The 27,933-nt window shown below is 36.1% G+C and overlaps 2 protein-coding genes across 2 annotated transcripts in view; both read left to right on the top strand.

Moving 5' to 3' along the window:
- Window positions 1–181: 181 nt before the first annotated feature.
- Window positions 182–16,755, top strand: LOC144435974 (long-chain fatty acid transport protein 6-like). The gene is made up of 3 exons (XM_078124624.1): window positions 182–237; window positions 15,260–15,357; window positions 16,451–16,755. Exons 1-3 carry the CDS (start codon window positions 182–184, stop codon window positions 16,753–16,755), a joined length of 459 nt encoding a protein of 152 aa, XP_077980750.1.
- Window positions 16,756–18,657: 1,902 nt separating this feature from the next.
- Window positions 18,658–27,933, top strand: part of LOC144435964 (GRIP1-associated protein 1-like) — a 143,769-nt gene continuing 134,493 nt past the window's right edge. Inside the window, exons 1-2 of the mRNA XM_078124612.1 lie at window positions 18,658–18,700; window positions 22,094–22,160. Coding sequence (XP_077980738.1) covers window positions 18,659–18,700; window positions 22,094–22,160 — 109 coding nt within the window. The 5' untranslated portion in view covers window position 18,658. The remainder of the gene's footprint in view (window positions 18,701–22,093; window positions 22,161–27,933) is intronic.

The following is a 27,933-nucleotide window of genomic DNA, read 5'->3' as shown; positions in this document are numbered from 1 at the left end:
ATACTTTTTGTTTTTTTTGGGGGGAGAGGGTTAACATACATGCACATGCTTGACTGCGAATATGAAGAGTTGTAATGGAATGTGCCATTATAACTCTAAACCATACAAACATACATACAGAAAGTTAAAATGAATGGGGGACTTTATTGTATTGTTGTAATGAATATGACGCACAACGGTGATGGCAAATAAAGATGGCGACACGGCAGTAATAGAGATGGCGGCGACACGGCGGAGGTTTGTGAGGTTTATGTGTGTTGGTATGAGAGATTAAGGCCATAGACAGCAAGTGAAAAATATGTAAAACCTACAAAGGACTAACCAACGAACCATTGCCAACCAACCAACCAACCGACCAACCGACTAACCAACCAACCAACGCCAACCAACCAAACAACAAAGTAATCAACCATAGAGACCCCACCTAGTCAGAGAAAACCAAAATCCACAAGAAACCAGACGTACGGAAAGGGATAACAAAAATCGAGGAGTGCTGTTTGTGTATGTCAATATGTAATATATGATCATGTGCAGCGAAGACTGCGGACCGAAACGCGAGGTAGATGATGGCGCAGATATGACAATTGGTGCCGGAGACGCAAAAATGATAGTGTATTTGATGTACGTATGTTGGAAGGGGTGAGGTGGGATAGTTAAAAGAGCAATCATTCATGCAGCCATACAAACTAAAAAAACTTCAAAAAACTTACTTGGTGCTGATGTCTGAAACTGTTTTTCTGTTCTTCTAAACTCCTCCAAAAGTTCTACTAATAAAATAACTTAAAAATACATTTCAATACATAAATTACATTTTAATAGATATACATAAATGCAAAATACACATCAGTATCTTCTTATCACCACAGGCTAAAAGAAAGAAATTTAAGAAATAGTATAAGAATTGAAATATTCACTCACAATGCAATTATATTATTTTCTAAATTTATTTTATATTGCAGACATGACAATCAAATAGAAATAAAGTTTCTAAATCTAACTTTCAATGTATAAACATATTAAATATTAAAAAGACAGTTTTTTGACTCACATTTTCCATCATTTGTCCATCTTTGTCGAGCCTGGCTTCCTGAAAATAAACTTGCATGGAAATTGTATTAATACAGTTTGGTTAATATATTGTGTTTTATTTAATAAAATAATGAAAAAATACATTCAATATAAATTACATTTACCAAAGTGCTCCCATATGGTTGATATTAAATTTTCAAGGTTATAATTTGTAGACAATATTTTTTTATGAAATGGGGTGAAAGGAAGAAATCAAATCTTGACGAAGGTAAACTTGCCCAGGTTTGGGAAACCACTATAAAGAAAGAACTGTGTGTATAAATTTGCAAATACAGTATAATTAATTGATTTTTTATTGTTCTCCTGTTTCTCCCTGAAAAATCGACCCCAATGGTTAGAAAAGCCAATGAGAATAAGTCAAGCAAAAACATTTTTATACTATTAAATTGATTATGAAATAATAACTGACTAAAGTTGCATAAAGTGGGTAGAATTTGTATGTGTTATCAAAATGTGTATTTTTGTCCTATCTCAGAGAATTAAATTTTTTTTGCAGAAGTAATATGGGAGGGGGGGGTGCACAACTCCCATAGGTGGGAAAGGTCTGCTGGAAAGCAGTGTTTTTTGTATACTTTTCTGGGCTGGAAAACTTTGGAAAACCCTGCTCAGCTGGACTGATAGATTTTGCTTCAGTTGCAGCTTAGAATAAATCTATAAATTTCAAAACATTATTACAATTCTTAAAAGTGAGATTTCATTTTCCAAAAGACAATTAATTTGGTCAGTTTTTAGCTATTTCATCGTACAAACTGCCGCCTGTATCTATCATAGATCTGTAGAGTATCTATTTTGTGCTATAAAGTTGGTATTAGAAAGTGTCTCCATTTTTGGGTATGTAGTATGACAACAGTAAGGGCTTGGTAATCTTAGCAAAGCCTCCTAGTATCATTTCACACAGAGTTGTCCTGTCATATGAACATGTTTAATGAGAGTAATCCATAATGCAAATACTATTTCAACTTTAAGTGCAATTAATTATGAAGGGAGAATTAGAAATTAACAGTCATTGGTGCCTAATTATGTGCTTATTTACTATATATTAGTATTTATTATATATTAGTATTTATCATACATTAGTATTTATTATATTAGTACTTATTACCTATTAGTGATTATTTATTATATGTTATTATTATTACCCTAAAGTTATTATTATTATTATTATCATTATTGTTATTAAGATAGAATTTAATAGTAGGGCCGGCAAAGAAAATTTATCTAAAGTGTGCTTCTTTGAACTAGTATTAGCAAAATAAACCACTTTCATTAATTTTGTTCACATGACCATATATCCCAGGATGAGGTGGGCAACTCTTTGTGAAATGACATAGGGAGGCTATGTTGAAACCCCCAAAAACCAAACTGTTGTCATACTACACACCCTAAAAATGGTCTGACTCTTTCTTATACCAACTGTATCACTCAAAATACATACTATACAGGTCTATAATACATGCAGACGGTAGTTCATATGATGTAATACCTAAAAACTGATCAAAAATAATTAATTTTTTGAGAAATGAAATCTTACTTTTAGCAATTGTAAGAATTATTTTGAAAAATATATCAATATTTTGAACTACAATTAAAATAAAATCAACCAGTCTAGATGGGCAGGGTTATCCAAAATCTTCTCGCCTAGAAAAGTATATACCCTATATCATACATGTACATGTACCTTATGACATATGCATACAGACTTTACAGCAGACCTTCCCCGTATAGTCCATGGGAGCTCAAGGCCAGGTTTCAAAATAAAGCTTGTTTTATGATTAATTATGCAGAAAATATTGATTTTTGATGACAAATATGGCATATTTTCCGAATGACATGTCACCTTTGTGCCACTGATGAGATAAACACATCAAGAATACATCTTAAACTAATGATAGATTTTTTACCATAAAGACACATTTTTAGGCACTAATTTGCATATCATCGATGAGATCATAGTATTAAGAATACATCTTAAACTAATGATAGACTTTTGACCAAAAAGCCACATTATTAGCCCCTAATTTGCATATCACTAAAGAGATCATCTTGTTATAGACGTTTTGTAAATATAGACTTTTAGTTTGAGGCTTTTTAGCCCTAATTTGCATATCACCGATGAGATCATGGTATTAAGAATACATCTAAATCTAATGATAGACTTTTGACCAAAAAGACATATTATTAGGCACTAATTTGCATATTACTGATTGGATCATCTTGTTATAGACTTTATAAATATAGACTTTTAGTTTTAGTCTTTTTAGCCCTAATTTGCATATCACTAATGAGATAAACACATCAAGAATACATCTTAATCTAATGATAGAATTTTGACCAAAAAGACATATTATTAGGCACTAATTTGCATATTACTGATTGGATCATCTTGTTATAGACTATTTTATTTTTAGTCTTTTTAGCCCTAATTTGCATATCAGTGATGAGATAAACACATCAAGAATACATCTTAATCTAATGATAGACTTTTGACCAAAAAGACACATTATTAGGCACTACTTTGCATATTACTGATTGGATCATCTTGTTATAGACTATTTTATTGTTAGTCTTTTTAGCCCTAATTTGCATATCACTGATGAGATAAACACATCAAGAATACATCTTAATTTAATGATAGATTTTTGACCAAAAAGACACATTATTAGGCACTACTTTGCATATTACTGATTGGATCATCTTGTTATAGACTATTTTATTTTTAGTCTTTTTAGCCCTAATTTGCATATCAGTGATGAGATAAACACATCAAGAATACATCTTAATCTAATGATAGACTTTTGACCAAAAAGACACATTATTAGGCACTACTTTGCATATTACTGATTGGATCATCTTGTTATAGACTATTTTATTGTTAGTCTTTTTAGCCCTAATTTGCATATCACTGATGAGATAAACACATCAAGAATACATCTTAATTTAATGATAGATTTTTGATCAAAAAGACTCATTATTAGGCACTAATTTGCATATTACTGATTGGATCATCTTGTTATAGACTATTTTATTGTTAGTCTTTTTAGCCCTAATTTGCATATCACTGATGAGATAAACACATCAAGAATACATCTTAATCTAATGATAGACTTTTGATCAAAAAGACTCATTATTAGGCACTAATTTGTATATTACTGATTGGATCATCTTGTTATAGACTTTTTGTAAATATAGACTTTTAGTTGTAGTCTTTTTAGCCTTAATTTGCATATCACTGATGAGATAAACACATCAAGAATGCATATTAATCTAATGATAGATTTTTGACCAAAAAGACACATTTTAGGCACTAATTTGCATATTACTGATTGGATCATCTTGTTATAGACTTTCCTTTATTTTTAGTCTTTTAAGCCCTAATTTGAATATCACTGATGAGATAAACACATCAAGAATACATCTTAATCTAATAATAGATTTTTGACCAAAAAGACACATTATTAGGCACTAATTTGCATATTACTGATTGGATTATCTTAGACATTTTGTAAATATAGACTTTTAGTCTTAGTCTTTTTAGCTCTAATTTGCATATCACTGATGAGATAAACACATCAAGAGTACATCTAAATCTAATGATAGATTTTTGACCAAAAAGACACATTATTAGGCACTAATTTGCATATTACTGATGAGATAAACACATCAAGAATACATCTTAATCTAATGATAGACTTTTGACCAAAAAGACACGTTATTAGGCTCTAATTTGCATATTACTGATTGGATCATCTTGTTATAGACTTTGTAAATATAGACTTAGTTTTAGTCTTTTTAGCCCTAATTTGCATATCACTAATGAGATAAACACATCAAGAATACATCTTAATCTAATGATAGAATTTTGACCAAAAAGACATATTATTAGGCACTAATTTGCATATTACTGATTGGATCATCTTGTTATAGACTTTCTTTTAGTTTGAGTCTTTTTAGCCCTAATTTGCATATCACTGATGAGATAAACACATCCAGAATGCATCTTAATCTAATGATAGATCTTTGACCAAAAAGATGAGATCATAAGCCTTAATTTGGTTTTTAGACACATATATTTGATCACTATACCATGGGTATAACTGAAGCGGTGACATTATTTTGTATTGTAATTTATGAATGTTCTGACCATCACAAAACGAAAAATAAATTTGGTTCACATTGTTGGTTGTTATGTGGTTATTAGCTATATTTGTAATATTGTAAACAAACTTATCTTTTTCATCATCTTCAAAGAAGAATGTCTTTACGGAAATAACTCTTAAATTTGTAACATGAATGAAAAAAATATGCGCTGCAGAGCAAAATACACGGGTTTTAATTTTGTATGATTAGCATTTTAATGAAAGAAATATTTCGATTCAACTTTGTATTTCTTGAAAAAAAAACTAACTAGATTTTGCCAAAACTTTAACCCTAATTAGAAGTGGCACAGTCAGTATTTCTAGAAACAATCTATTTTAAGTTTACATTTAGTTAACTAGTTTTTGCGAAAGTTGTTAATTTTAGAATGGGAACCCTAATTAGAAGTGGCACAGTCTGTATTTCTAGGAACAACCTATTTTAAGTTTACATTTGGTTTACTAGTTTTGGGGTAACTTTAGTATGGGACCCTAAATAGAAGTGGTTTTCTGTGGTTATAGGCAATTATGGTTTTCAAGTTTGTGTTTCGTAAATAGTCTAATATAAACATCAATGATTTTTCATTTGAACATGGCAAAATACAATTGTTTCGGTTGTGAAAGAAATGTGTATACCGGAGGTGGCTGAATTTATAGGAATCTGGGTACCCGAGAACAACTTTGTGTACATGACTATGTATGACGTATCTATTCAAATTTGTTTGTCGATAAATTTTGATTTGTATTGTTTATTCGTAGATAAATTTTGATATGTATTTTGCGTTCTTAATGTTTTCGAAAATGGGGAATATTACAGTCTGTGCCACTTGAACAACCAATGACAAACTTTCCTCCTGACAAAACCGTCTAAATCCTAACCTGTCAACCCGGGCCGCCACCTTCCCGCCAAAAAAGGTACCGCGCCGAAATTGCCACCATGGCCCCCATTCCCATACAACGGGCCCAAATGCAGCAGAAAGAACAAACATAGCAAACCGACTTATCTCATATACCATCCTTCGACGTTCTCGCAGGGACCAAACCATGATAAATTGACGAACCAATACGCAAACCATTGACTTCCATACTCGAACAGTCTCTATTGTACAGCGAACAAACATCTGAAGCAAACACAGCATCCATACGGTGATACACATTGCAATTTTTCCTTCCAACTTCCTCTTTTCGACCAGTGAGCGAAGTAGACAGCATACAGCATCCAGGACCCATACCAAACATCGGAATATTCTTCTATCATCCACTCTCAGCAGTACAAGGCTTCGGACATATACTATGACGACATAGACCAGGGTGAGCAGCACAATACCAGTATCCATCTTTGTTTATCGTTTGCTGGAGTCGCAAAGACAGTTTGAAAATGTATCACGCGTCATTTATATACCCAACCCAAGATGTTAGATTCCTGTCGAGAACCATGAACCAATCAGACCTAGAGGATCAAAATTTTCCTCTACCCCTCCAGGTGCACTTTAAAGGTGGTGGCAGGGACAACTATTGTGTTTGTAAGACTAGTTAGGTGTTGTTTGTTTCAAATTGGTCAATCACTTGACAGGGAGTACACGTGTTACATTTGACAAACAACCAATCAAAAGTCCGGAGTTGATTTCTCCACATTCTTTTATTTTACAGGAATACAAACTTATGTAACGTGCACAGGGGTGAACACTGTGTAATGAAGGTATAGACTAGCGTTCCTCGCTAAATGCGTGCAATGACGGATAAGCACCGGTATTGTTGATGAATTATGAATGTATGTGTCGACCCCCGTTTGAATGAAAGTGTAATGTATAAAATTATGTGAAAACCAGGACGTGGTGACGGGGGCTATTGTCTTGGAATAATAAGGTGTTGTATTTTGTTACCAATTACTCAACTCGTTGACATACAGTTTATTTATTTATTTCACGGAAGGCTGGCAAGTCCCATTTACAGGCTCCTAAAAATGAAAAATTCAAGAATACAAAACACACAAGCATATCAAACAAACAAAACTAACTTAATGCACATTAAAAACACATTTTTCGATTACTTATTCTCTAAGTATGTCAGTCATTTCATGATGAACGAAGAAGTCATAGTCAAATACAGCTGTAAGTCTTGCATTCTGATAGAAATCTTTTAAAAAGTTCATGTTCTTTCCTACATTGCAATGTCAGATCCCTTACAAAAAACTTTGATAGCTTTGTTAACTTTCTAAGCATGTTAGATCAAAATTTTCTTTTTATAGCTCTAACGGAAACATGGTTACATCCCGATTCAAATTGCTGTCTTTATGATTTGCCTTCCTATACTTTCGTTACTTGTAATCGTGAAGCCTCACAAGGTGGTGGAGTCGCTCTGTATTTTCACAACTCGTTGTCCTTCTCTCGCATTAACACATGTAAAATTAATCACTGCGAATCCATCTTTGGGGAAACTATGATCAACAACAAAAAGATTGTTATAGGCGTTATCTACAGAAGACCCAACACACCTTTTAATGAATTCATTGACAGTTTAGAAGCATGCCTTGATCAGGTGTCAGTGAACGGGCGTGATTATATTCTCCTTGGCGATATGAATATTGACACATCTTTAGATAGCCCACCCGTTACTCATTACAATACTCTCCTGAATACATACAATATGACACAATTAATTAACACCCCTACCAGAGTTACTAACACCTCACAAATATTACTGACCACTTTATTGAGTCCGGTACAATTGAAACAGACATTTCAGACCACTATCCAATTTTCGGCATTATTAAAAGTCTGCATCACGTTTTTGAAAACAGTACCAAAACACACACCTACGATTTCTGGAATTACAACAAAGAGGCCTTCTTAGCTGACCTAAGCAATGTATCCTGGCAACCAGTCCACATGTGCGAAGATCCGTCTGAAGCATACAATATTTTTAATGATTTATTTCATACTGTTATCAGAAGACATCTTCGAATAAAAACATTTACAAGAACACAAAAGTCAATTAAAAGACCCTGGATCACAAAGGGCTTATTTACATCCATACATACAAAACATAAACTTTTCTCGAAAATGAAAAATCACCCAAGGAATAACCAAATTAAAAATATGTATACTAGGTACAGGAATACATTGACGAAGCTCCTTAGGTTGGCTAAGAAAAACTACTACACCAATAAAATTTCAAATGCCTCTGGCAACACCAACAAAACTTGGCTTATTATTAAAGAGATGTTGAACAAAACACATACCAAATGTTCTCCCGATAAATTAACTACAAACAACCCTGGAAACACATGCTTAACAGATACAAGAGATATTACTCAAGAATTCAATAATTATTTCACTGGTATTGGGCCCAATCTTACTCAAAAGATTACAAGCAACAAAGACTTTAGACAATACCTGGATGGGAACTACCTCAACTCCTTTTTCTTTCACCCCGTGTCTGAAGAAGACGTCCTTGGAGAAATATTCAAGCTTGATTCCCGCAAAGCTACCGGTCAGGACACAATTAATCCCCTCTTAGTTATACACGCTGCTCACATTATTGCATGCCCTCTCACACATATAATTAACTGTTCTCTCAACAATGGTATTTTTCCAAGTCTACTTAAGATTGCCAAGGTAATACCTATTTATAAAAAAGGTTCGCCATGCGATGTTGGCAATTATCGCCCCATTTCAATTTTGCCCGTAATCAGTAAAGTGTTTGAATCTATTGTCAATCATCAACTTGTTATATATTTTGAAAAATACAACATCCTCATCAAAACTCAGTTTGGTTTCAGGAAAAAACACAGTACTAAGCTTGCCCTGGTTGACCTGATCACTGGTATTGCTAATAAGCTGGACAATGGATATCTGACATGTGGTATATTCATTGATTTGCGGAAAGCCTTTGACACAATAGACCATAGTATTCTTCTACAGTGTCAGAGGCTTGCCTTTACTTTGGTTTAAAAGTTATCTCTCCCAGCGTAAGCAGTGTGTCTGTATAAATAATGTTACCTCGCCATATAGCGAAATACAATGTGGAGTACCACGAGGCTCAATTTTAGGCCCCCTTCTCTTTCTGATTTACATCAATGATATTGTGAACGCTACTGATGCATTTGAATTTCGATTATTTGCCGACGACACAAACTTGTTTCAATTTATCAACAATCCCTCAAATATAATTCAGCTTGATCAACTCCATTTCGACTTCAGGAAAGTCTGTGACTGGTGCGACGCCAATAGGCTCACTATCAATGTAGAAAAAACGAATTTCATGATTATTAAGACTTCGCAAAGATTGGTGAAAACGGAGGGAAGTCTGGGCATCAATCGCTCACAAATTTCACAAGTAACGTCAACCAATTATCTTGGCGTGTGTTTAGATCAAAATATGCTTTGGACATCACACATTGAAAAAGTTAGGAAAGCAATTTCTCCAATTAATGGCATAATTTCCAAAATTCGCTATTACGTACCTAAATCTACTCTTCTTCTGCTGTATAACTCTATGATCTTGCCCCATATCTCATATTGTAGAGATATGGGGCAATACATACAATACATTTCTCAAGCCTATCTTAAACCTTCAAAAGAAAGTTATTCGCTTTATAACTTTTTCAAATATTGGTGCTCCCTCCTCCCCTCTTTTTCAGCAACTAGGAATTCTAAGTGTCCACCAGCAATGCAAATTTAATACTTCTTTATTTATTTTTGATTTGAGGGCCGGTCACTTCCCGCAAACAGTTAACGACTATTTCAACACACCACCAAATACGTATCACACTCGGAATACAACGAGAGATAACTTTTACATTCCAAAAGTAAATCTTACTTTGACGCAACACAATTTTCAGTATGCAGCTGCAAAACATTGGAACTCCTTACCTGAAGAATTGAAAAAAATACAATCCAGGACTACTTTTAAATCTCAGTTAAAACAGTATTTGTTACAAAATTAATTCAGCTTTTTCTACCTTACATTGCATTTAATGCCAGTTGTTATATATTTTTTTTTGATGAGAACGCGTTTTGTTTTGTTTGTTTTTTGTTTGTTTTTGTTTTAATTTCAAATTTGTTTTTGTTTTTGCTTTGATTATTTTATTTGTTTAATCAATTGTAGTATGGGCCACAAACTTGACTAGTTTGTTTCAAACTATTTCTGTGGTCCAGCCATAAACTCTTTATTCATCCATCAGTTTAATTGTAATATTTATTCCACTGTCTTTTGTACTTTCTCTCTTGTTATGTTGATATGATTTTGAGTTTGTGGCAAATAAAATACTATATCTAAAATACATTATGAGGCAAATATATAAAATCAATATTGTCAGGTGGACAATCTGGAAAATTAAATTTGATAAATTAAAGTCAATATTCAAAATACTACAACAAAGACCACTATACGTTGTTATACATGTACATCTGTGAACGGCACAGTGTTTAAAAACATTAAATTTACTGGCATCAGGTTTGTAAACTTTCTAGTTCTCCGATCCGGCATCTGTGGAACTTTAAAATGTAACTTGAAAAGCATATATGGACTATCATAAACATTACTTACACACTTGTAAAAAATACCATGTCTAAAAACATCCTCCGTTGCGCTGAGAGGGGATTGGCAAATCGAAAAACTTGCATAATGTGCATATTGTGTCGGTTAAAAATTATTCCGTTTAATGAATTTTCCAGAACCCTTTCAATGCTAGCCTGTGGTTTATTTTGGCAAGGTTACCAAATGATTGAGCCCTATTCCAGAATACTCCCCATGGGTGATCAAGGTATGCTGTTCCTGCGCCAAACCACAATTGAATGGGGTTGGCTAAGTATCTCCAAATATAGATTACGATCCAACCTCTCCTTGCAAATCCCACACTTATAAAGAAATCTCTTATTATGTATGAACACTGAAGTCGATTACCACTGTTATTTTATACTAGTGTATCATACATTTGCACATCTCCAGAATACGGGCAGTATGCCATATAACTGCACAAATGAAAATCAGCGACAACGTTTTTTTTGTGAGCTTGAAGGGAAGAGGGAACTGGGAAACAATTTGTACAAAATATTTTCTCATCAGCCCCCACCCCTTCCCTAAGTGCTGTTCGTTCCCTCGGTTTGCATTTGCGCGGAAATGTAATTCAGGCCAGATATACTCTCTGTCTAAAATAGGTGGAACAACATTATCCACATATTAGGGCAAGAAATGGCAAGACAACTAGTTTATTAACTGTTGAAAGCTTCATAAGACAGTTGATTTCTCGGGATTCAAATACGATATGAGCAGTCAAATTTTTGGTCGCTTCTTTCTTTATGTGAGGAGGATTTAATTTAGAAGTGTTTAAGACGATTTTTATGAAGATAGCACACTCGAGTAAACATATAACTATCAATCCAACAATATATACCAATGACAACTGTCAATCAAACGTGTCACGTGAACTGATTGCTTTGGTAAATGAAAATATAATTTCATTGAGACACTGACCCGCCCCTGTGCTACATCCAAGTGGGACACACAGAAGTATCTTTATACGCATATAAAGTCCAGATACGTCCTGATAAAGGAAGTCAAAAGTACAAACCATGTTTGGCAGTGTCATTTTATTTTGGTACATGCAAATGTATAATTGTTTTTTCTTCTGAGCTAACATAAAATGGAATATTAATGCTAGTACCTTTAGAATTCAAACTGTTCTTACTACATTTATCAAGTAAACAAATATACCTCACGTCTGAATAAAGACTTGAATATGTGCTGAACAAGAAAAAATGAATCGATTAACTAGAGATTCTTACATTAATACTTTGGTGACTTCTGCACAAATGTTGAAGACATTCATTGACATCACTGTACCAGTCATTCTGTAACGTACACGTACTATAGCGTAGAATGCCTGCCAATATTCGAAAATACAATACTGCAATGACTTTATGCAATACTGCAATGACTATATGCAATACTGCAATGACTATATGCGATATGACTACATGAGATGACTATATGCGATATGACTACATGAGGTGACTACATGCGATATGACTACATGCGATGTGACTACATGAGATGACTACATGCGATATGACTACATGCGATGACTACATGCGATATGACTACATGAGGTGACTACATGCGATATGACTACATGAGATGACTACATGAGATGACTACATGCGATATAACTACATGAGGTGACTACATGCGATATGACTACATGCGATATGACTACATGAGATGACTACATGCGATATGACTACATGAGATGACTACATGCGACATGACTACATGAGATGACTGTATGCAATACTGCGATGCGAGATGATGACATGATATGCGGCGATTTTGTAATGACGTTATGCCATTCGTAGATTATTCAATACGCATAATACGAGTATTGATATGAAACAGGCTAGGGAGTACTCCTCAGCATGTTGCACCGTTGCACGTGGTAAGAGGTGGACCATTTGATATCCGGGGGGGGGGGGGGGGGGCTTGGAAGATTTCGGGGAAAAAATATGCCGAATGGATTTGCTTGAAAAAAAATCCGGATATGAGAGGGTGATGGAAAAAAAAGACGGACCACTACTGCTAGAAAAAAAATGTCGGCAGGGAAATGATGCACAGGTTCGAGTATACTGTTCAACTTGCTCGTACCTCTCCAACCAGGACACTTGTCAAATCATGACAAACAGTTTCAAACACATGTCAGGTACCAGTCAGTTTCGTTAGCATGTGGTACATATATATATATTTGTTCTTTTCTCTGTTTCTTTCGTAAATGGTTTAAATATTACTTCATGTAAGGGTTCATAAATAACTATACATAACATTATACATATAATACATGTATTACCTAGCTACCACACTAGTTACAGAACATGCCATGTAAGTGTTTGGCTGTTTCACAATCAGTGCTTCACTTATCTTACACTTTGGGGCAAAAGTGAACTTGAAGGTTTTGTAATGGTAACCTTCATACTATTGGATAGTTTATAAAAGAACTTAATCTAAATTGTTCTAGTCTCTTCAGTATGAATTTGTCAGAAGGGATGCTATACTTCCTATTTCAGACACTACATGTATCGACACCACAACTCAAATTCAAGTTTCTATTGTACACTAGGTATGACCTCCTAAAGTGCTCTAACACATCAGTAACTTTACTATACATGCAATATCAATGCCCCTATACCAATGTTACAGGCCCACTTTTATAACATGGAAAACTTAGGTAAAAAGTTATATTTACTTTAGCTTTTCGATGCTTGGCAATATATATCTCAGAGGCTATGCATAACCTAAAAATTGCCTAAATAGAAACAAAAAACTGCAGATCTGGCGGGGGGACCCCTTGCACTCCATCACCCCAGAGGCCACTCATTCGTTAAACCAACAATAAGATTCACCAAAATTGGTAAAAAAAGACGTAGACATGTCCAAGCCTCAAATCAAAGTTCTTCCCTCCACCTCTTACTGTCAAGATGCTATGGAACTTTATTTCAAACATGTTTCAACCTTATGTAGTTGCTTTTTACATGTTAGAGCTGCCTTGTAAAGCTTGTAAATTATTGTCTGAAAGTGTCTGTGAATAGCCTAAACATTGCCTTTAGAAGTAAAAATCCTCCAGGCCGTTTTATAGAACCCTAGAAACCCCCCCCCCCCATTCACACACACAATAACACACAAGAGGTGGACATATCCCAGTCTCAAAGCTCTTCCCTCTACAACTTACTGTCAGATGCTATGAAACTTTATTCAGGGGGGTCAGTGACTTTTTGTCGGCCCAATGGAAAAAAAACACTGACACCCCCCATCCCCCAAGCTTGAGAAACTGACTGGTCTATCTGAATGTTTGAGCTCACCAATCAAGTTTCCGATTTGTATTTTCAGTGTGTCACCATACCATGGCATAAAAACTGTCAACGATGTTTATTTAATTGAAAATCAAACATGTATGAAATATGTAGTTTTCTAAATATAATATGTGTGTCATAGAACATCTTTTTACTCTCTCTATTACCGTGTGCCAAAACCAAACAGAAAATTGTGGCAACAAATGTAGGTGTTCAACATTGACGTAAAAAAAAATACGGATATCTCAGAAAAGCAAAGAAAAAAAAAGTTGCCAGCATAGGCGAAGGAGAAAAAAATAATTCTCAGGCAAGCAGGTGGGAAAAAAAATAATGACTCTCCACCAAACTTCAAAGCCCCCCAGGATATCGAATGGTCTACCCCTTATGTATATTGAATAATCTACGAATGGCATAACGTCATTACAAAATCGCCGCATATCATGTCATCATCTCGAATCGCAGTATAGCATGTAGTCATCTCATGTAGTCATATCGCATGTAGTCATCTCATGTAGTCACATCGCATGTAGTCACCTCATGTAGTCATATCGCATGTAGTCATCTCATATAGTCATATCGCATGTAGTCATCTCATGTAGTCATCTAATGTAGTCGCATCGCATGTAGTCACCTCATGTAGTCATATCGCATGTAGTCATCTCATGTAGTCACATCGCATGTAGTCATATCGCATGTAATCATCTCATGTAGTCATATCGCATATAGTCATTGCAGTATTGCATATAGTCATTGCAGTATTGCATATAGTCATTGCAGTATTGAATTTTCGAATATTGGCAGGCATTCAACGCAATACACGCAAGTCAATAGTTTGTCTCTCTAATAAACTTACATTATTATTATAATTATTGACCAACTTATAAAAACGTAGAGAATGAGACTCACAGACTGAGATATATAATCACGATGAACAAAGTCAGTTCCACCTAAGTTTCACACATATTTTATCTTGGATAAACTTTGAATATTAATTTCATAAATTGATAGACCGTCATTGTGACTCAAGAAATAAAATGATAAATCATTCAGCTGTTGAATATTGAAGTTTCTATTGTACTTGCATGTTGCGAGGCTACCTCTCTGAAGAGCATGACAGCAAATTGGCTGAAAATATCTGAATTTTGCAGTATGTATAGTTTTATTATTAATCATGGTTGTTTTCTAACAACTTAGATGGAAAGGTGAGAACGTTGCAACTACAGAGCTGGCCCAAGTACTAACATCTTGTCCTGACATTCAAGAAGCTATTGTATATGGAGTTATGGTCCCAGGTGAGAACATTTCTGTTGTAATTTAGTACAAAAGTAGTGTAAATTTCCATTCTCACAAGCCAGGGCATACTTTTCCGCAGATGCAATTATAAATACTATACCCTTGTCTTGGAAAGTGTCGTAAAGAGGTCAGTCTCTACTTTTACGACGATGTGTGATTTCCGACTAGTTTCGCACCTAAGTAAGCATTTTCAAGGATAATTTAGATTCAAAGTTACTGTGTAAACGGGGTTACCTTGGTGTTCGGCTGATGGGACATAGCATTTCTTGAAACACCCTAAGTATCAGACCCTTCAACTGCAAAGTAAACGTATAACAATTCTATAGGTTCCACGCACAGTTGAGATGTAGATAGGCACAGCTAAGTGATTATATCAGGTGGAAAGTAAAAAGTTGAAACCAGTAGCCTAAAATCATCAAGTCCACGTATAATCGTTTCAGCAATAGACTGTTTCTACTGCATTGGTAAAGAATAGCAATGGATATCACTTATCAATGTGACGAAGTAAAGGGATCCTGCAGTCTCTAAGTTATTATTAGTTTGGATTTGATATATATCTTTATGCAAAATAGATCGCGTCCCTTGAGTGAAACGCCAAGGTAACCTCGTTCTGTACTGTGTGAAAAGCCATAAGAACTTTACGATATTCCCATAAAAGACTTGTCTATGGCATAGTTTTTAGTGAGCTTTGCTATATTGAAGTCTGACGAGGGCATTCATATTCTGTAAACACAAATTGGATGATGGAGATTTAATCTAATTATTTGAATTTAATATATTCAATTCTATTTTTTTTCATAACCTTTCTGTAGAATAGAATAGTCTATTCTACTTATTTTGACGACTACATAGCAGATGTTATGACTGACACGATGTTTCTTCGACATTAAAACACATGTACAGTCGTTGGTGGCGCGCTACTCGCTCTCCGCTAATGTGCGAAGCACCGCCAACGATTGCATTTTACAATCTAGATCACTTGTAATTGTAGACATCACTTTACTTGGACAACTTCACCTTGATGAGGCATTTCATTTGCCACGTCTTGGATATCATCTAAGTTTACAAATTTCTGATTCTTGTTTATTTTAGGCCATAATGGCCGTGCTGGGATGGCTGCAGTGGTTCTCAAAGACACCGACAACTTTAACTTTGATAAGTTTTATTCGTTCATATATTCCAAACTACCACCCTACGCCTGTCCTAAGTTCATTCGGATACGACAGACCCTTGACACAACGGGTACGTTCAAATACACCAAGACAGACCTCGTGAAAGAGGGATTTGACCCGACTACTGTTCAAAATGTATATATTGTTGATAGTGACAAAAAGAGTTACATTCGTCTGGATAAAGACAAGTACAAAGTTGTCGTTGTTGGTGCAGCTCGTTTGTGAGACTTGTTCAATTCGCCGAGATATATTGTTTGAGTAATGCAGAGACAGTGATATTTTTAAAAGGATAACCAGATGACGAAAGGGAGAAATAAAAACGTTTATGCAAACAATTATCAACAATGTAAAACTGATAAAGATAGCTGTTGAAGTTGGACTGATCAAACATGCTAGTAATATAGCGTGGTAATTCAACCTCATCGTAAATACACTGACTATTATGCCTATGTTATTGTGGTAATATATATCGTGTATTGGACTACCTATGTCATCGTTCAAAATAATGTGACAACCCAATATAACAAAGTTACACATAAAGTCAGATCATTTACATACAAAGTAACATGAATTGGTTCATAATTATGTTCAATGCACAAAATGCCTATTTAGTCTTTTTAATAAAATATGCAAATTCGATTTACAATTAACATCATTATTGTCTCCTGTGAATTGTGAAACGGTGACTGCATGTATAATTCTCGCTACCTGCAATACAATTCTACACATACAGAGTCAAATGAAACGAAGTCGCGCGACAACGCGTTCTAATGTCGACAACTACGCTTCCGGTCGGCTATGCTAATACACAGGAATGTTTCTTTCCCATTTTCAGTTGTAGACATCTCTTGTAATTTTGCTCTGGAAAGATACTGTACATATTTAAATTTCCCACCTCCATAATTATATGAGCTTAAAACTTGCGTTTATCTTATTTGTTACAAATTAAACTGTTTGGAAGAAACATTCACGTGTATTGACATAGGCGACCAGAAGTGGTGTCGACAAATGCAAGCGCGGTCGTGAGACTGCGTTCCATTTGACTCCTTAGCAATGCACTGATGCATATAATTGTATTGTAGATAGCGAGAATTCTTGTCAGCTGAGAGAGAGAGAGAGAGAGAGAGAGAGAGAGAGAGAGAGAGAGAGAGAGAGAGAGAGAGAGAGAGAGAGAGAGAGAGAGAGAGAGAGAGAGAGAGAGAGAGAGAGAGAGAGAGAGAGAGAGAGAGAGAGAGAGAGCGAGCGAGCGAGGCGCGAGCGAGAGAGAGAGAGAGAGAGAGCGAGCGAGCGAGCGAGCGAGCGAGCGAGCGAGAGAGAGAGAGAGAGAGAGAGAGAGAGAGAGAGAGAGAGAGAGAGAGAGAGAGAGAGAGAGAGAGAGAGAGAGAGAGAGAGAGAGAGAGAGAGAGAGAGAGATGGAGAGAGAGAGGAGAGAGAGAGAGAGAGAGAGCGGAGAGAGAGAGAGAGAGAGAGAGAGAGAGAGAGAGAGAGAGAGAGAGAGAGAGAGAGAGAGAGAGAGAGAGAGAGAGAGAGAGAGAGAGAGAGAGAGAGATAGATCTCGAGAGCCTGGAGGAGAGAGAGGGAGAGAGAGAGAGAGAGAGAGAGAGAGAGAGAGAGAGAGAGAGAGAGAGAGAGAGAGAGAGAGAGAGAGAGAGAGAGAGAGAGAGAGAGAGAGAGAGAGAGAGAGAGAGAGAGAGAGAGAGAGAGAGGGATACACGTCACTTCTGGAAACGAGGTTGTAAACAAACGCGCAATCATTAAAGTGTTACAAATTGCCAAAATCAATTTATTTACGTCATTTATATTTATTAAAATGAAAATATGTCACAGTGGTTTGCATGTCGCAGATCGCAGTTGCTGTGCAGCTCGCAGGTCGCAGTTGTACAAGTCGCAGGTCGCAGTTATGGAAGTCGCAGGTCGCAGTTGTGCAAGTCGCGGATCGCAGTTGTGCAAGTCGCAGGCCGCAGTTGTGCAAGTCGCAGGTCGCAGTTGTGCAAGTCGCAGGTCGCAGATTGCATATCGTAATCGGATTTCCATAGTAGACCCAAAGTGAGAAGTGATGGACAAGTGATAGAGTAGTAGATGAAAGCGCCCTCACCGAGCTCATTATTTCCACAACACACAATCCAATATGGCGCAGTCCCTGTCTGATGAAGAATTCCAGCGGATGCAGGTAATATAATTGCTTATTTTGTTATTGAATCAGAAACATGTTAGCAATAACTCTAAAGTGTAATAGATAGGGCAGTGCCCTAGACGATGAGGACAAGTTTTACCACTTAATTCCAGTTATTTTCCATACACATCAACCGCGATGATGAAAATGATGTGAATTAATTAGTTACTGTAGTGTAGTGTATGGATGTATTATATAGGAGACCCTATCCATGGTTATAGTAATACTATTAATGGTAAATATCTGTGATCGAGTGTACAGTGTAATATGATTTGATATGCAGTGTGATACCAAGCAGCTACAGTGATGCGTAGAGCTATGACTTTCATGACCTCTGTGAGATTTCCAGCTAACTGCACTTGTGTTCCCCTTTTCACCATTCCTCGATCCGTGGAAGTCGGAGATACTTCCATGCTGGTCGATCATACTTTATATCTGTCGTACAAAACGCAGGTACACGCCCGGTACAGACACGGGCACCCGGCTCGAGATCTATGAATAAATGGATATTGAATAAAATGGATACTAAGCTTACAAACTAAATGGCTAATGTTTCCTGTGTATGTATGCCATATTGTGCGTCGTAAGACTTTGCCACACCGTAACTGTGTTCTATAACTAAAACATCGAGGGATCGCCGAACGACTGTGCATATCATACATATTTTATGTTCCCCAAGAACAATTTAGTTAGATAAGAAACAGGCTTTCCACAGACCACTCATTACAAATGTAAACAACACCACACTCCTGCCGACTAGCCTGCACACACACATATTATCACTTGTAACTTTGAATCAATACACTTACACTTGTATGTGTCAAAATCTAAGCCTGCAATGTGATGATATTCAATAGCTTGTTTGTTCCAAGGACAATGTGTGTGTGTGTGTGTATGTGTGTGTGTGTGTGTGTGTGTGTGTGTGTGTGTGTGTGTGTGTGTGTGTGTGTGTGTGTGTGTGTGTAGGAGTCGGATGATGTTGTTTATATTTGTATTTAGTGGTCTGTGAGAAGGAATCTGTGAGAAGCCTGTTTCTTGTCTATCTAAATTGTTCTTAGTTTTGTAGTTTTGTGATTGTGATTCACTTCGTCCCAATTTCAACTCGTCCCATTTTCAACTCGCCCCATTTTCAACTCCCCCAACAACACTAGTAAATATTGATAAATCTAAACAATATATGGACTCAAAGTACGGGGATGAAATTGACATGAATTTACATACATGGCCAGTTGAAGCATAGCAAATGTAGCATTTCATAGCAGAAAGTGGTGGTCGTGCAAGCATGTGGGTTTTGGCCAAGTGTTTGCTAGATCTAGCACTTATACTAGCACAGATAGGCAACAGTGTATATTAACTTTCCTTCAGTCATGGAATATCACTTTTCGCGTTAGGACTTAATGTTTACAACCCAAATAATAATGATAATAACCAGGGGGAATATTAGTGACTGACACGCTTATGACTTCTGCGTATGGATTTTGGAGATGTGTCTCCTCTCCCTAGTTAATACAACTGGTTAATGTAAGTATTGTAGTACGTACTATATACAATGTACCCTGTTTACAGCACAAGTGGTATTTCATTAGGTCTCGTATATGGAATACAAGATACCATAGACCCCTCCAAACTGAATACTACTAGCTTAGATTTTCAACTATGCACCTGTAGGTAAATTATATTGTAAAGAGTTGGGGCAGGTTGAAAATGGGACAAGTTGATCCGTCACCTACTATAACTTAAAGAACGCACTACACATACACATATGTCTCAGTGCATTGTACACAACAAAGTAAAAAAAAAAAAAAAAAAAAAATAATGTTCATGAAACAAATGAATTAAAATGCAATCAATACTGATAAAAATGAGATCGAGGTAAGAACATATCAAAAATAGTCAAAGAGCAAAAAATTAAAACAGAATTCATGTCCAGTTATGAATAAGAGCCATGGGAAAATATCATGAATGTACCTGTAAAATGTGAGTTTAACAGAAATATTGCACAAAAAGATGTGTCTTCAAACTGCACTTAAAACAATCAACCGTTTCGGCGGTGTGAATTTCTAGGGGCAAAAGGTTCCACAAAGCAGGAGCGCAGACAGAAAAGGCTCTTTGGCCATACATTCTATTGAATTTGCCTCTTGGTGGTACTAAGCGTAATGTATTCAATGATCGAAGATCTCTAGCTACATATATATATATATATATATATATATATATATATATATATATATATACATACATATAGACTAACAGTGAACAATTCAAATTATTCGATACCCGGTGGAAATGGTCTGCATAGACTTCCATAACAAGTCTGTAGACAAAATTTATACTATGACCATAAAACCACCATCAATTAATAAGATAAACAATATATTCAAGAACGCCCACATCAATTGACAAGAATTCCAGTATGAAAATTAACAAAGATTTCAGCTACGCTAACCCTGTGATTGGCCAATGACACAGGTCAAAGGTAGCTTGTCTAATTTTGATTTTACCCATTCACCAGGGTTAACATAGCCAAACTGGCTAACATTGTTTTAATGTCCACATTTCTATCTTTATTTTTCCTTTGAAATTAGTACATCAGTTTGAAAATTGTATAAAAATAGTATGTTTTAAATGAGAATGTCAGCCCATTGAGCTACTTACAGGTGATTAACTAGCTTTTCTCTTGTCACTAATGTAATCAAGATTAATCAACCGAGCAAATCACACATGTAACATACATTACGTTGCGATATAAAGCATATCAATCCATGTGTATTCCTTGTTCCATTAAATACAACATCAATATAAAACAGACATAAACTTTGAAATCCAGCAAAAACTAGCCTTCTTTCTGTCACATTTCCTTCTTGAACCTCATAAATCATTAAAATAAAAGAGTAGTTGCAATAAAACTAAGTTGAAGTGGAATACATAATGGCATAAGTTTATTTTGAGAAACAATTGTTTTTAGCATGTGTGACATAAACCACTAGTAACGTGAATATGTAATTACCAATACGGAAATAACATTCAATGTCTGGAGTTGCTCAATCATCTGACGTTGTTTAAAAAATAATATTTTCAGTGCAATTTTCAAATTTTTGTAATCATTGCGAAGGTAAAATAAAGGTAGTGTGTGTGTGTGTGTGTGTGTGTGTGTGTGTGTGTGTGCGTGTGTTTATGTGTGTATGTTTGTGTGTATGTGTATGTGTATGTGTATGTATGTATGTGTGTGTGTGTGTGTGTGTGTGTGTACATATATGTATATCTGAATGTATGTGTATGTGTATATGTATGTATTTGTGTGTGTCTGTGAATGTGACTGAGTAATGTAACAGTAAAATGTTGATGTTTTACACTTGTATTAATTCTCTTTATGTCATACTTATTATATAGGATCATTTGCTTGAGTTGCGGACTGCCAACTATCAATTGGTTGATGACAATAAAAGGCAATCATTAGGTAAGGACAACACCAGTGAATCCATGCTATTTATACTGCATTAGGTAAGGACAACACCATGGTATAGATACTGCATTAGGTAAGGACAACACCATGCTATTTATACTGCATTAGGTAAGGACAACACCATGGTATATATACTGCATTAGGTAAGGACAACACCATGCTATTTATACTGCATTAGGTAAGGACAACACCATGGTATATATACTGCATTAGGTAAGGACAACACCATGCTATTTATACTGCATTAGGTAAGGACAACACCATGGTATAGATACCGCATTAGGTAAGGACAACACCATGGTATATATACTGCATTAGGTAAGGACAACACCATGCTATTTATACTGCATTAGGTAAGGACAACACCATGGTATATATACTGCATTAGGTAAGGACAACACCATGCTATTTATACTGCATTAGGTAAGGACAACACCATGGTATAGATACTGCATTAGGTAAGGACAACACCATGGTATATATACTGCATTAGGTAAGGACAACACCATGGTATAGATACTGCATTAGGTAAGGACAACACCATGGTATAGATACTGCATTAGGTAAGGACAACACCATGGTATAGATACTGCATTAGGTAAGGACAACACCATGGTATAGATACTGCATTAGGTAAGGACAACACCATGGTATAGATACTGCATTAGGTAAGGACAACACCATGGTATAGATACTGCATTAGGTAAGGACAACACCATGGTATAGATACTGCATTAGGTAAGGACAACACCATGGTATATATACTGCATTAGGTAAGGACAACACCATGGTATAGATACTGCATTAGGTAAGGACAACACCATGGTATATATACTGCATTAGGTAAGGACAACACCATGGTATAGATACTGCATTAGGTAAGGACAACACCATGGTATAGATACTGCATTAGGTAAGGACAACACCATGCTATTTATACTGCATTAGGTAAGGACAACACCATGGTATAGATACTGCATTAGGTAAGGACAACACCATGCTATTTATACTGCATTAGGTAAGGACAACACCATGGTATAGATACTGCATTAGGTAAGGACAACACCATGGTATAGATACTGCATTAGGTAAGGACAACACCATGGTATAGATACTGCATTAGGTAAGGACAACACCATGGTATAGATACCGCATTAGGTAAGGACAACACCATGGTATAGATACTGCATTAGGTAAGGACAACACCATGGTATAGATACCGCATTAGGTAAGGACAACACCATGGTATAGATACTGCATTAGGTAAGGACAACACCATGGTATAGATACCGCATTAGGTAAGGACAACACCATGGTATAGATACTGCATTAGGTAAGGACAACACCATGGTATAGATACCGCATTAGGTAAGGACAACACCATGGTATAGATACTGCATTAGGTAAGGACAACACCATGGTATAGATACCGCATTAGGTAAGGACAACACCATGGTATAGATACTGCATTAGGTAAGGACAACACCATGGTATAGATACTGCATTAGGTAAGGACAACACCATGGTATAGATACTGCATTAGGTAAGGACAACACCATGGTATAGATACCGCATTAGGTAAGGACAACACCATGGTATAGATACCGCATTAGGTAAGGACAACACCATGGTATAGATACCGCATTAGGTAAGGACAACACCATGGTATAGATACCGCATTAGGTAAGGACAACACCATGGTATAGATACCGCATTAGGTAAGGACAACACCATGGTATAGATACCGCATTAGGTAAGGTCAACACCATGGTATAGATACCGCATTAGGTAAGGACAACACCATGGTATAGATACCGCATTAGGTAAGGACAACACCATGGTATAGATACCGCATTAGGTAAGGACAACACCATGGTATAGATACTGCATTAGGTAAGGACAACACCATGGTATAGATACTGCATTAGGTAAGGACAACACCATGGTATAGATACTGCATTAGGTAAGGACAACACCATGGTATAGATACTGCATTAGGTAAGGACAACACCATGGTATAGATACTGCATTAGGTAAGGACAACACCATGGTATAGATACTGCATTAGGTAAGGACAACACCATGGTATAGATACTGCATTAGGTAAGGACAACACCATGGTATAGATACTGCATTAGGTAAGGACAACACCATGGTATAGATACTGCATTAGGTAAGGACAACACCATGGTATAGATACTGCATTAGGTAAGGACAACACCATGGTATAGATACTGCATTAGGTAAGGACAACACCATGGTATAGATACTGCATTAGGTAAGGACAACACCATGGTATAGATACTGCATTAGGTAAGGACAACACCATGGTATAGATACTGCATTAGGTAAGGACAACACCATGGTATAGATACTGCATTAGGTAAGGACAACACCATGGTATAGATACTGCATTAGGTAAGGACAACACCATGGTATAGATACTGCATTAGGTAAGGACAACACCATGGTATAGATACTGCATTAGGTAAGGACAACACCATGGTATAGATACCGCATTAGGTAAGGACAACACCATGGTATAGATACCGCATTAGGTAAGGACAACACCATGGTATAGATACCGCATTAGGTAAGGACAACACCATGGTATAGATACCGCATTAGGTAAGGACAACACCATGGTATAGATACCGCATTAGGTAAGGACAACACCATGGTATAGATACCGCATTAGGTAAGGACAACACCATGGTATAGATACCGCATTAGGTAAGGACAACACCATGGTATAGATACTGCATTAGGTAAGGACAACACCATGGTATAGATACTGCATTAGGTAAGGAAAACACCATGGTATAGATACTGCATTAGGTAAGGACAACACCATGGTATAGATACTGCATTAGGTAAGGACAACACCATGGTATATATACTGCATTAGGTAAGGACAACACCATGGTATAGATACTGCATTAGGTAAGGACAACACCATGGTATAGATACTGCATGAGGTAAGGACAACACCATGGTATAGATACTGCATTAGGTAAGGACAACACCATGGTATAGATACTGCATGAGGTAAGGACAACACCATGGTATAGATACTGCATTAGGTAAGGACAACACCATGGTATAGATACTGCATTAGGTAAGGACAACACCATGGTATAGATACTGCATTAGGTAAGGACAACACCATGGTATAGATACTGCATTAGGTAAGGACAACACCATGGTATAGATACTGCATTAGGTAAGGACAACACCATGGTATAGATACTGCATTAGGTAAGGACAACACCATGGTATAGATACTGCATTAGGTAAGGACAACACCATGGTATAGATACTGCATGAGGTAAGGACAACACCATGGTATAGATACTGCATTAGGTAAGGACAACACCATGGTATAGATACTGCATTAGGTAAGGACAACACCATGGTATAGATACTGCATTAGGTAAGGACAACACCATGGTATAGATACTGCATTAGGTAAGGACAACACCATGGTATAGATACTGCATTAGGTAAGGACAACACCATGGTATAGATACCGCATTAGGTAAGGACAACACCATGGTATAGATACCGCATTAGGTAAGGACAACACCATGGTATAGATACCGCATTAGGTAAGGACAACACCATGGTATAGATACTGCATTAGGTAAGGACAACACCATGGTATAGATACTGCATTAGGTAAGGACAACACCATGGTATAGATACTGCATTAGGTAAGGACAACACCATGGTATAGATACTGCATTAGGTAAGGACAACACCATGGTATAGATACTGCATTAGGTAAGGACAACACCATGGTATAGATACTGCATTAGGTAAGGACAACACCATGGTATAGATACTGCATTATATGGAAAGCCACAACTGACTTAAGTGTGCAATTACTATTATTGTATGTGCAAACACTATGTTATTATGTGCATTTAATAGTTTATTATGTACAGTTACTATTATTATATGTGCTAACATTATGTTATTATGTGCATTAAATAGTTTATTATGTATAGTTACTATTATTGTATGTGCTAACATTATGTTATTATGTGCATTAAATAGTTTATTATGTATAGTTACTATTATTGTATGTGCTAACATTATGTTATTATGTGCATTAAATAGTTTATTATGTGCAAATCTTAAGTTATTATGAGCATACTGTATTATTATATGTACAGTTACTATTATTATATGCGGTAACATTACGTCATTATGTGCATACAGTAGTTTATTAAGGGCTTTTGTTAAGATCACCCGCTAGAGGGCACACTTTCTCGGATTCAAACACACACGCGCCGACTCGATTTGCTGTTGTGTTATCCTTTTTTTGTGAGCACGTCCCGTCGTCTGCCATGGAGTCTGTTCTGTCAGATTTAGGTCTGTCAGCTTTGACAGCACGTATCTTGACATGACAGAGGGAGTTACTTTCTCTCATGTGCTCGACATGACTGAGGAAAATTTAAGTTTTGGTGTCAGAAGATTGGGTGACCGACTTGATTTAAGAAGTCGGTGCCGGGAAGCTTTAGGGCGGGCCAGGCAGAAAGCTGGGAGCTGGCAGGCAGGGGGTCCAACTCGTGCAGCAACTAGATCGTCTAGTGACGTCTACATCGAGATCTACCGTAACTAAGGGGAGAACCATATGATTTCGGGGGGGGGGGGGGGGGTATGGAGGAAGTAGGTATGGGAGCAAATTTTTTTCCCAGTCAGAGTGACAGCAATTTTTTTTCTACTGTCAGTCCTGCATCAATTTTTTTTTTCAAATGGAGTAGCAGTGCAATTTTTTTTTAATTAGTTATTAAGTTTGTAATGTGTTGTTCATACCTATACCACGTCACAATGGTTCACAACTGTACCTCTAAATAACTTGTTCTGTGCAAGTAGAAGAATTAGCAGTTAGTATGAAAGACGTCTGTCTACGTTAAATTACAACTTTAAATTATAGAACAGTTCCAAAATCAACTCTGATCAGTACTAAACCTGCTTTTTTTTGAATCAGTCAATTCCTCTAAGTTCTCAGGGAAAATATTATTTTTTGTATTTCGTTATATTTGTTGTTCCTCAATTTTCATTGTCAACTTGAGAAAGATTTATTTGTACATCTTTATAAGAGATTTATATTGAAAGAAAAATATATTGATTTTAACACTTGTTTATTGACTCCTGTCTTGTTTTTTAAATTGTCTTAATTTACAGAAACCAAATAGTCCCCTTCAGATATTGACTGTGTCATTGAGATATTGCAACAAAAATCCTGAAATATGTTTTCTTGGGTCAGAAAAGGAAAGGAAAACTTTGTGTGCACTTGGGTTGAAAGCAGAGCTATATAGTGCATGCTTTAATGATAAGTGCTGGAAAAAAACAGGAATTTATACTTGTATTAAAAACATTTGCGGCGCCTATGGCGGCGCGTCGCCAAAGAATACATGAGAATAAGGTTTCCAAATTTGCTCATTTCTGGTGCATTGTGACAATTTTTTTTTTCACTTCTGTCTGTCATGACAATTTTTTTTCAAGCCATTACAGGATCAAATTTTTTTTTCTGGTTCACCTGGAAACAAATTTTTTTTCTTCTCAAAATCCTCCATACAGAACAATGATAGTACTATGTTGAGTATGCACATAATGTCCTAAGTCTGTCCATAATATACTATCGAGTTAACGTTATAACATAGCGTTAGCACATACAATAACAGTAACTGTACATTGAATAATACAGTATGCACATAATAACTTAGGGTTAGTACATAATAAACTATTTAATGCACAT

The sequence above is a fragment of the Glandiceps talaboti genome, chromosome 1 (genome assembly GCF_964340395.1).
Source record: "Glandiceps talaboti chromosome 1, keGlaTala1.1, whole genome shotgun sequence".
NCBI classification, from domain to species: Eukaryota; Metazoa; Hemichordata; class Enteropneusta; family Spengelidae; genus Glandiceps; species Glandiceps talaboti.
The sequence above is the reverse complement of the archived record's forward strand: the minus strand, read 5'-3'. Positions and strand labels throughout refer to the sequence as shown.

Coding starts and splice junctions, on each gene's coding strand:
- LOC144435974 (XM_078124624.1), top strand. CDS start 182: ATGGCAAATAAAGATGGCGACACGGCAGTAATAGAGATGGCGGCGACA. Junction 238..15,259: donor ATGGCGGCGACACGGCGGAG/GTTTGTGAGGTT, acceptor CTAACAACTTAG/ATGGAAAGGTGAGAACGTTG. Junction 15,358..16,450: donor ATATGGAGTTATGGTCCCAG/GTGAGAACATTT, acceptor TGTTTATTTTAG/GCCATAATGGCCGTGCTGGG.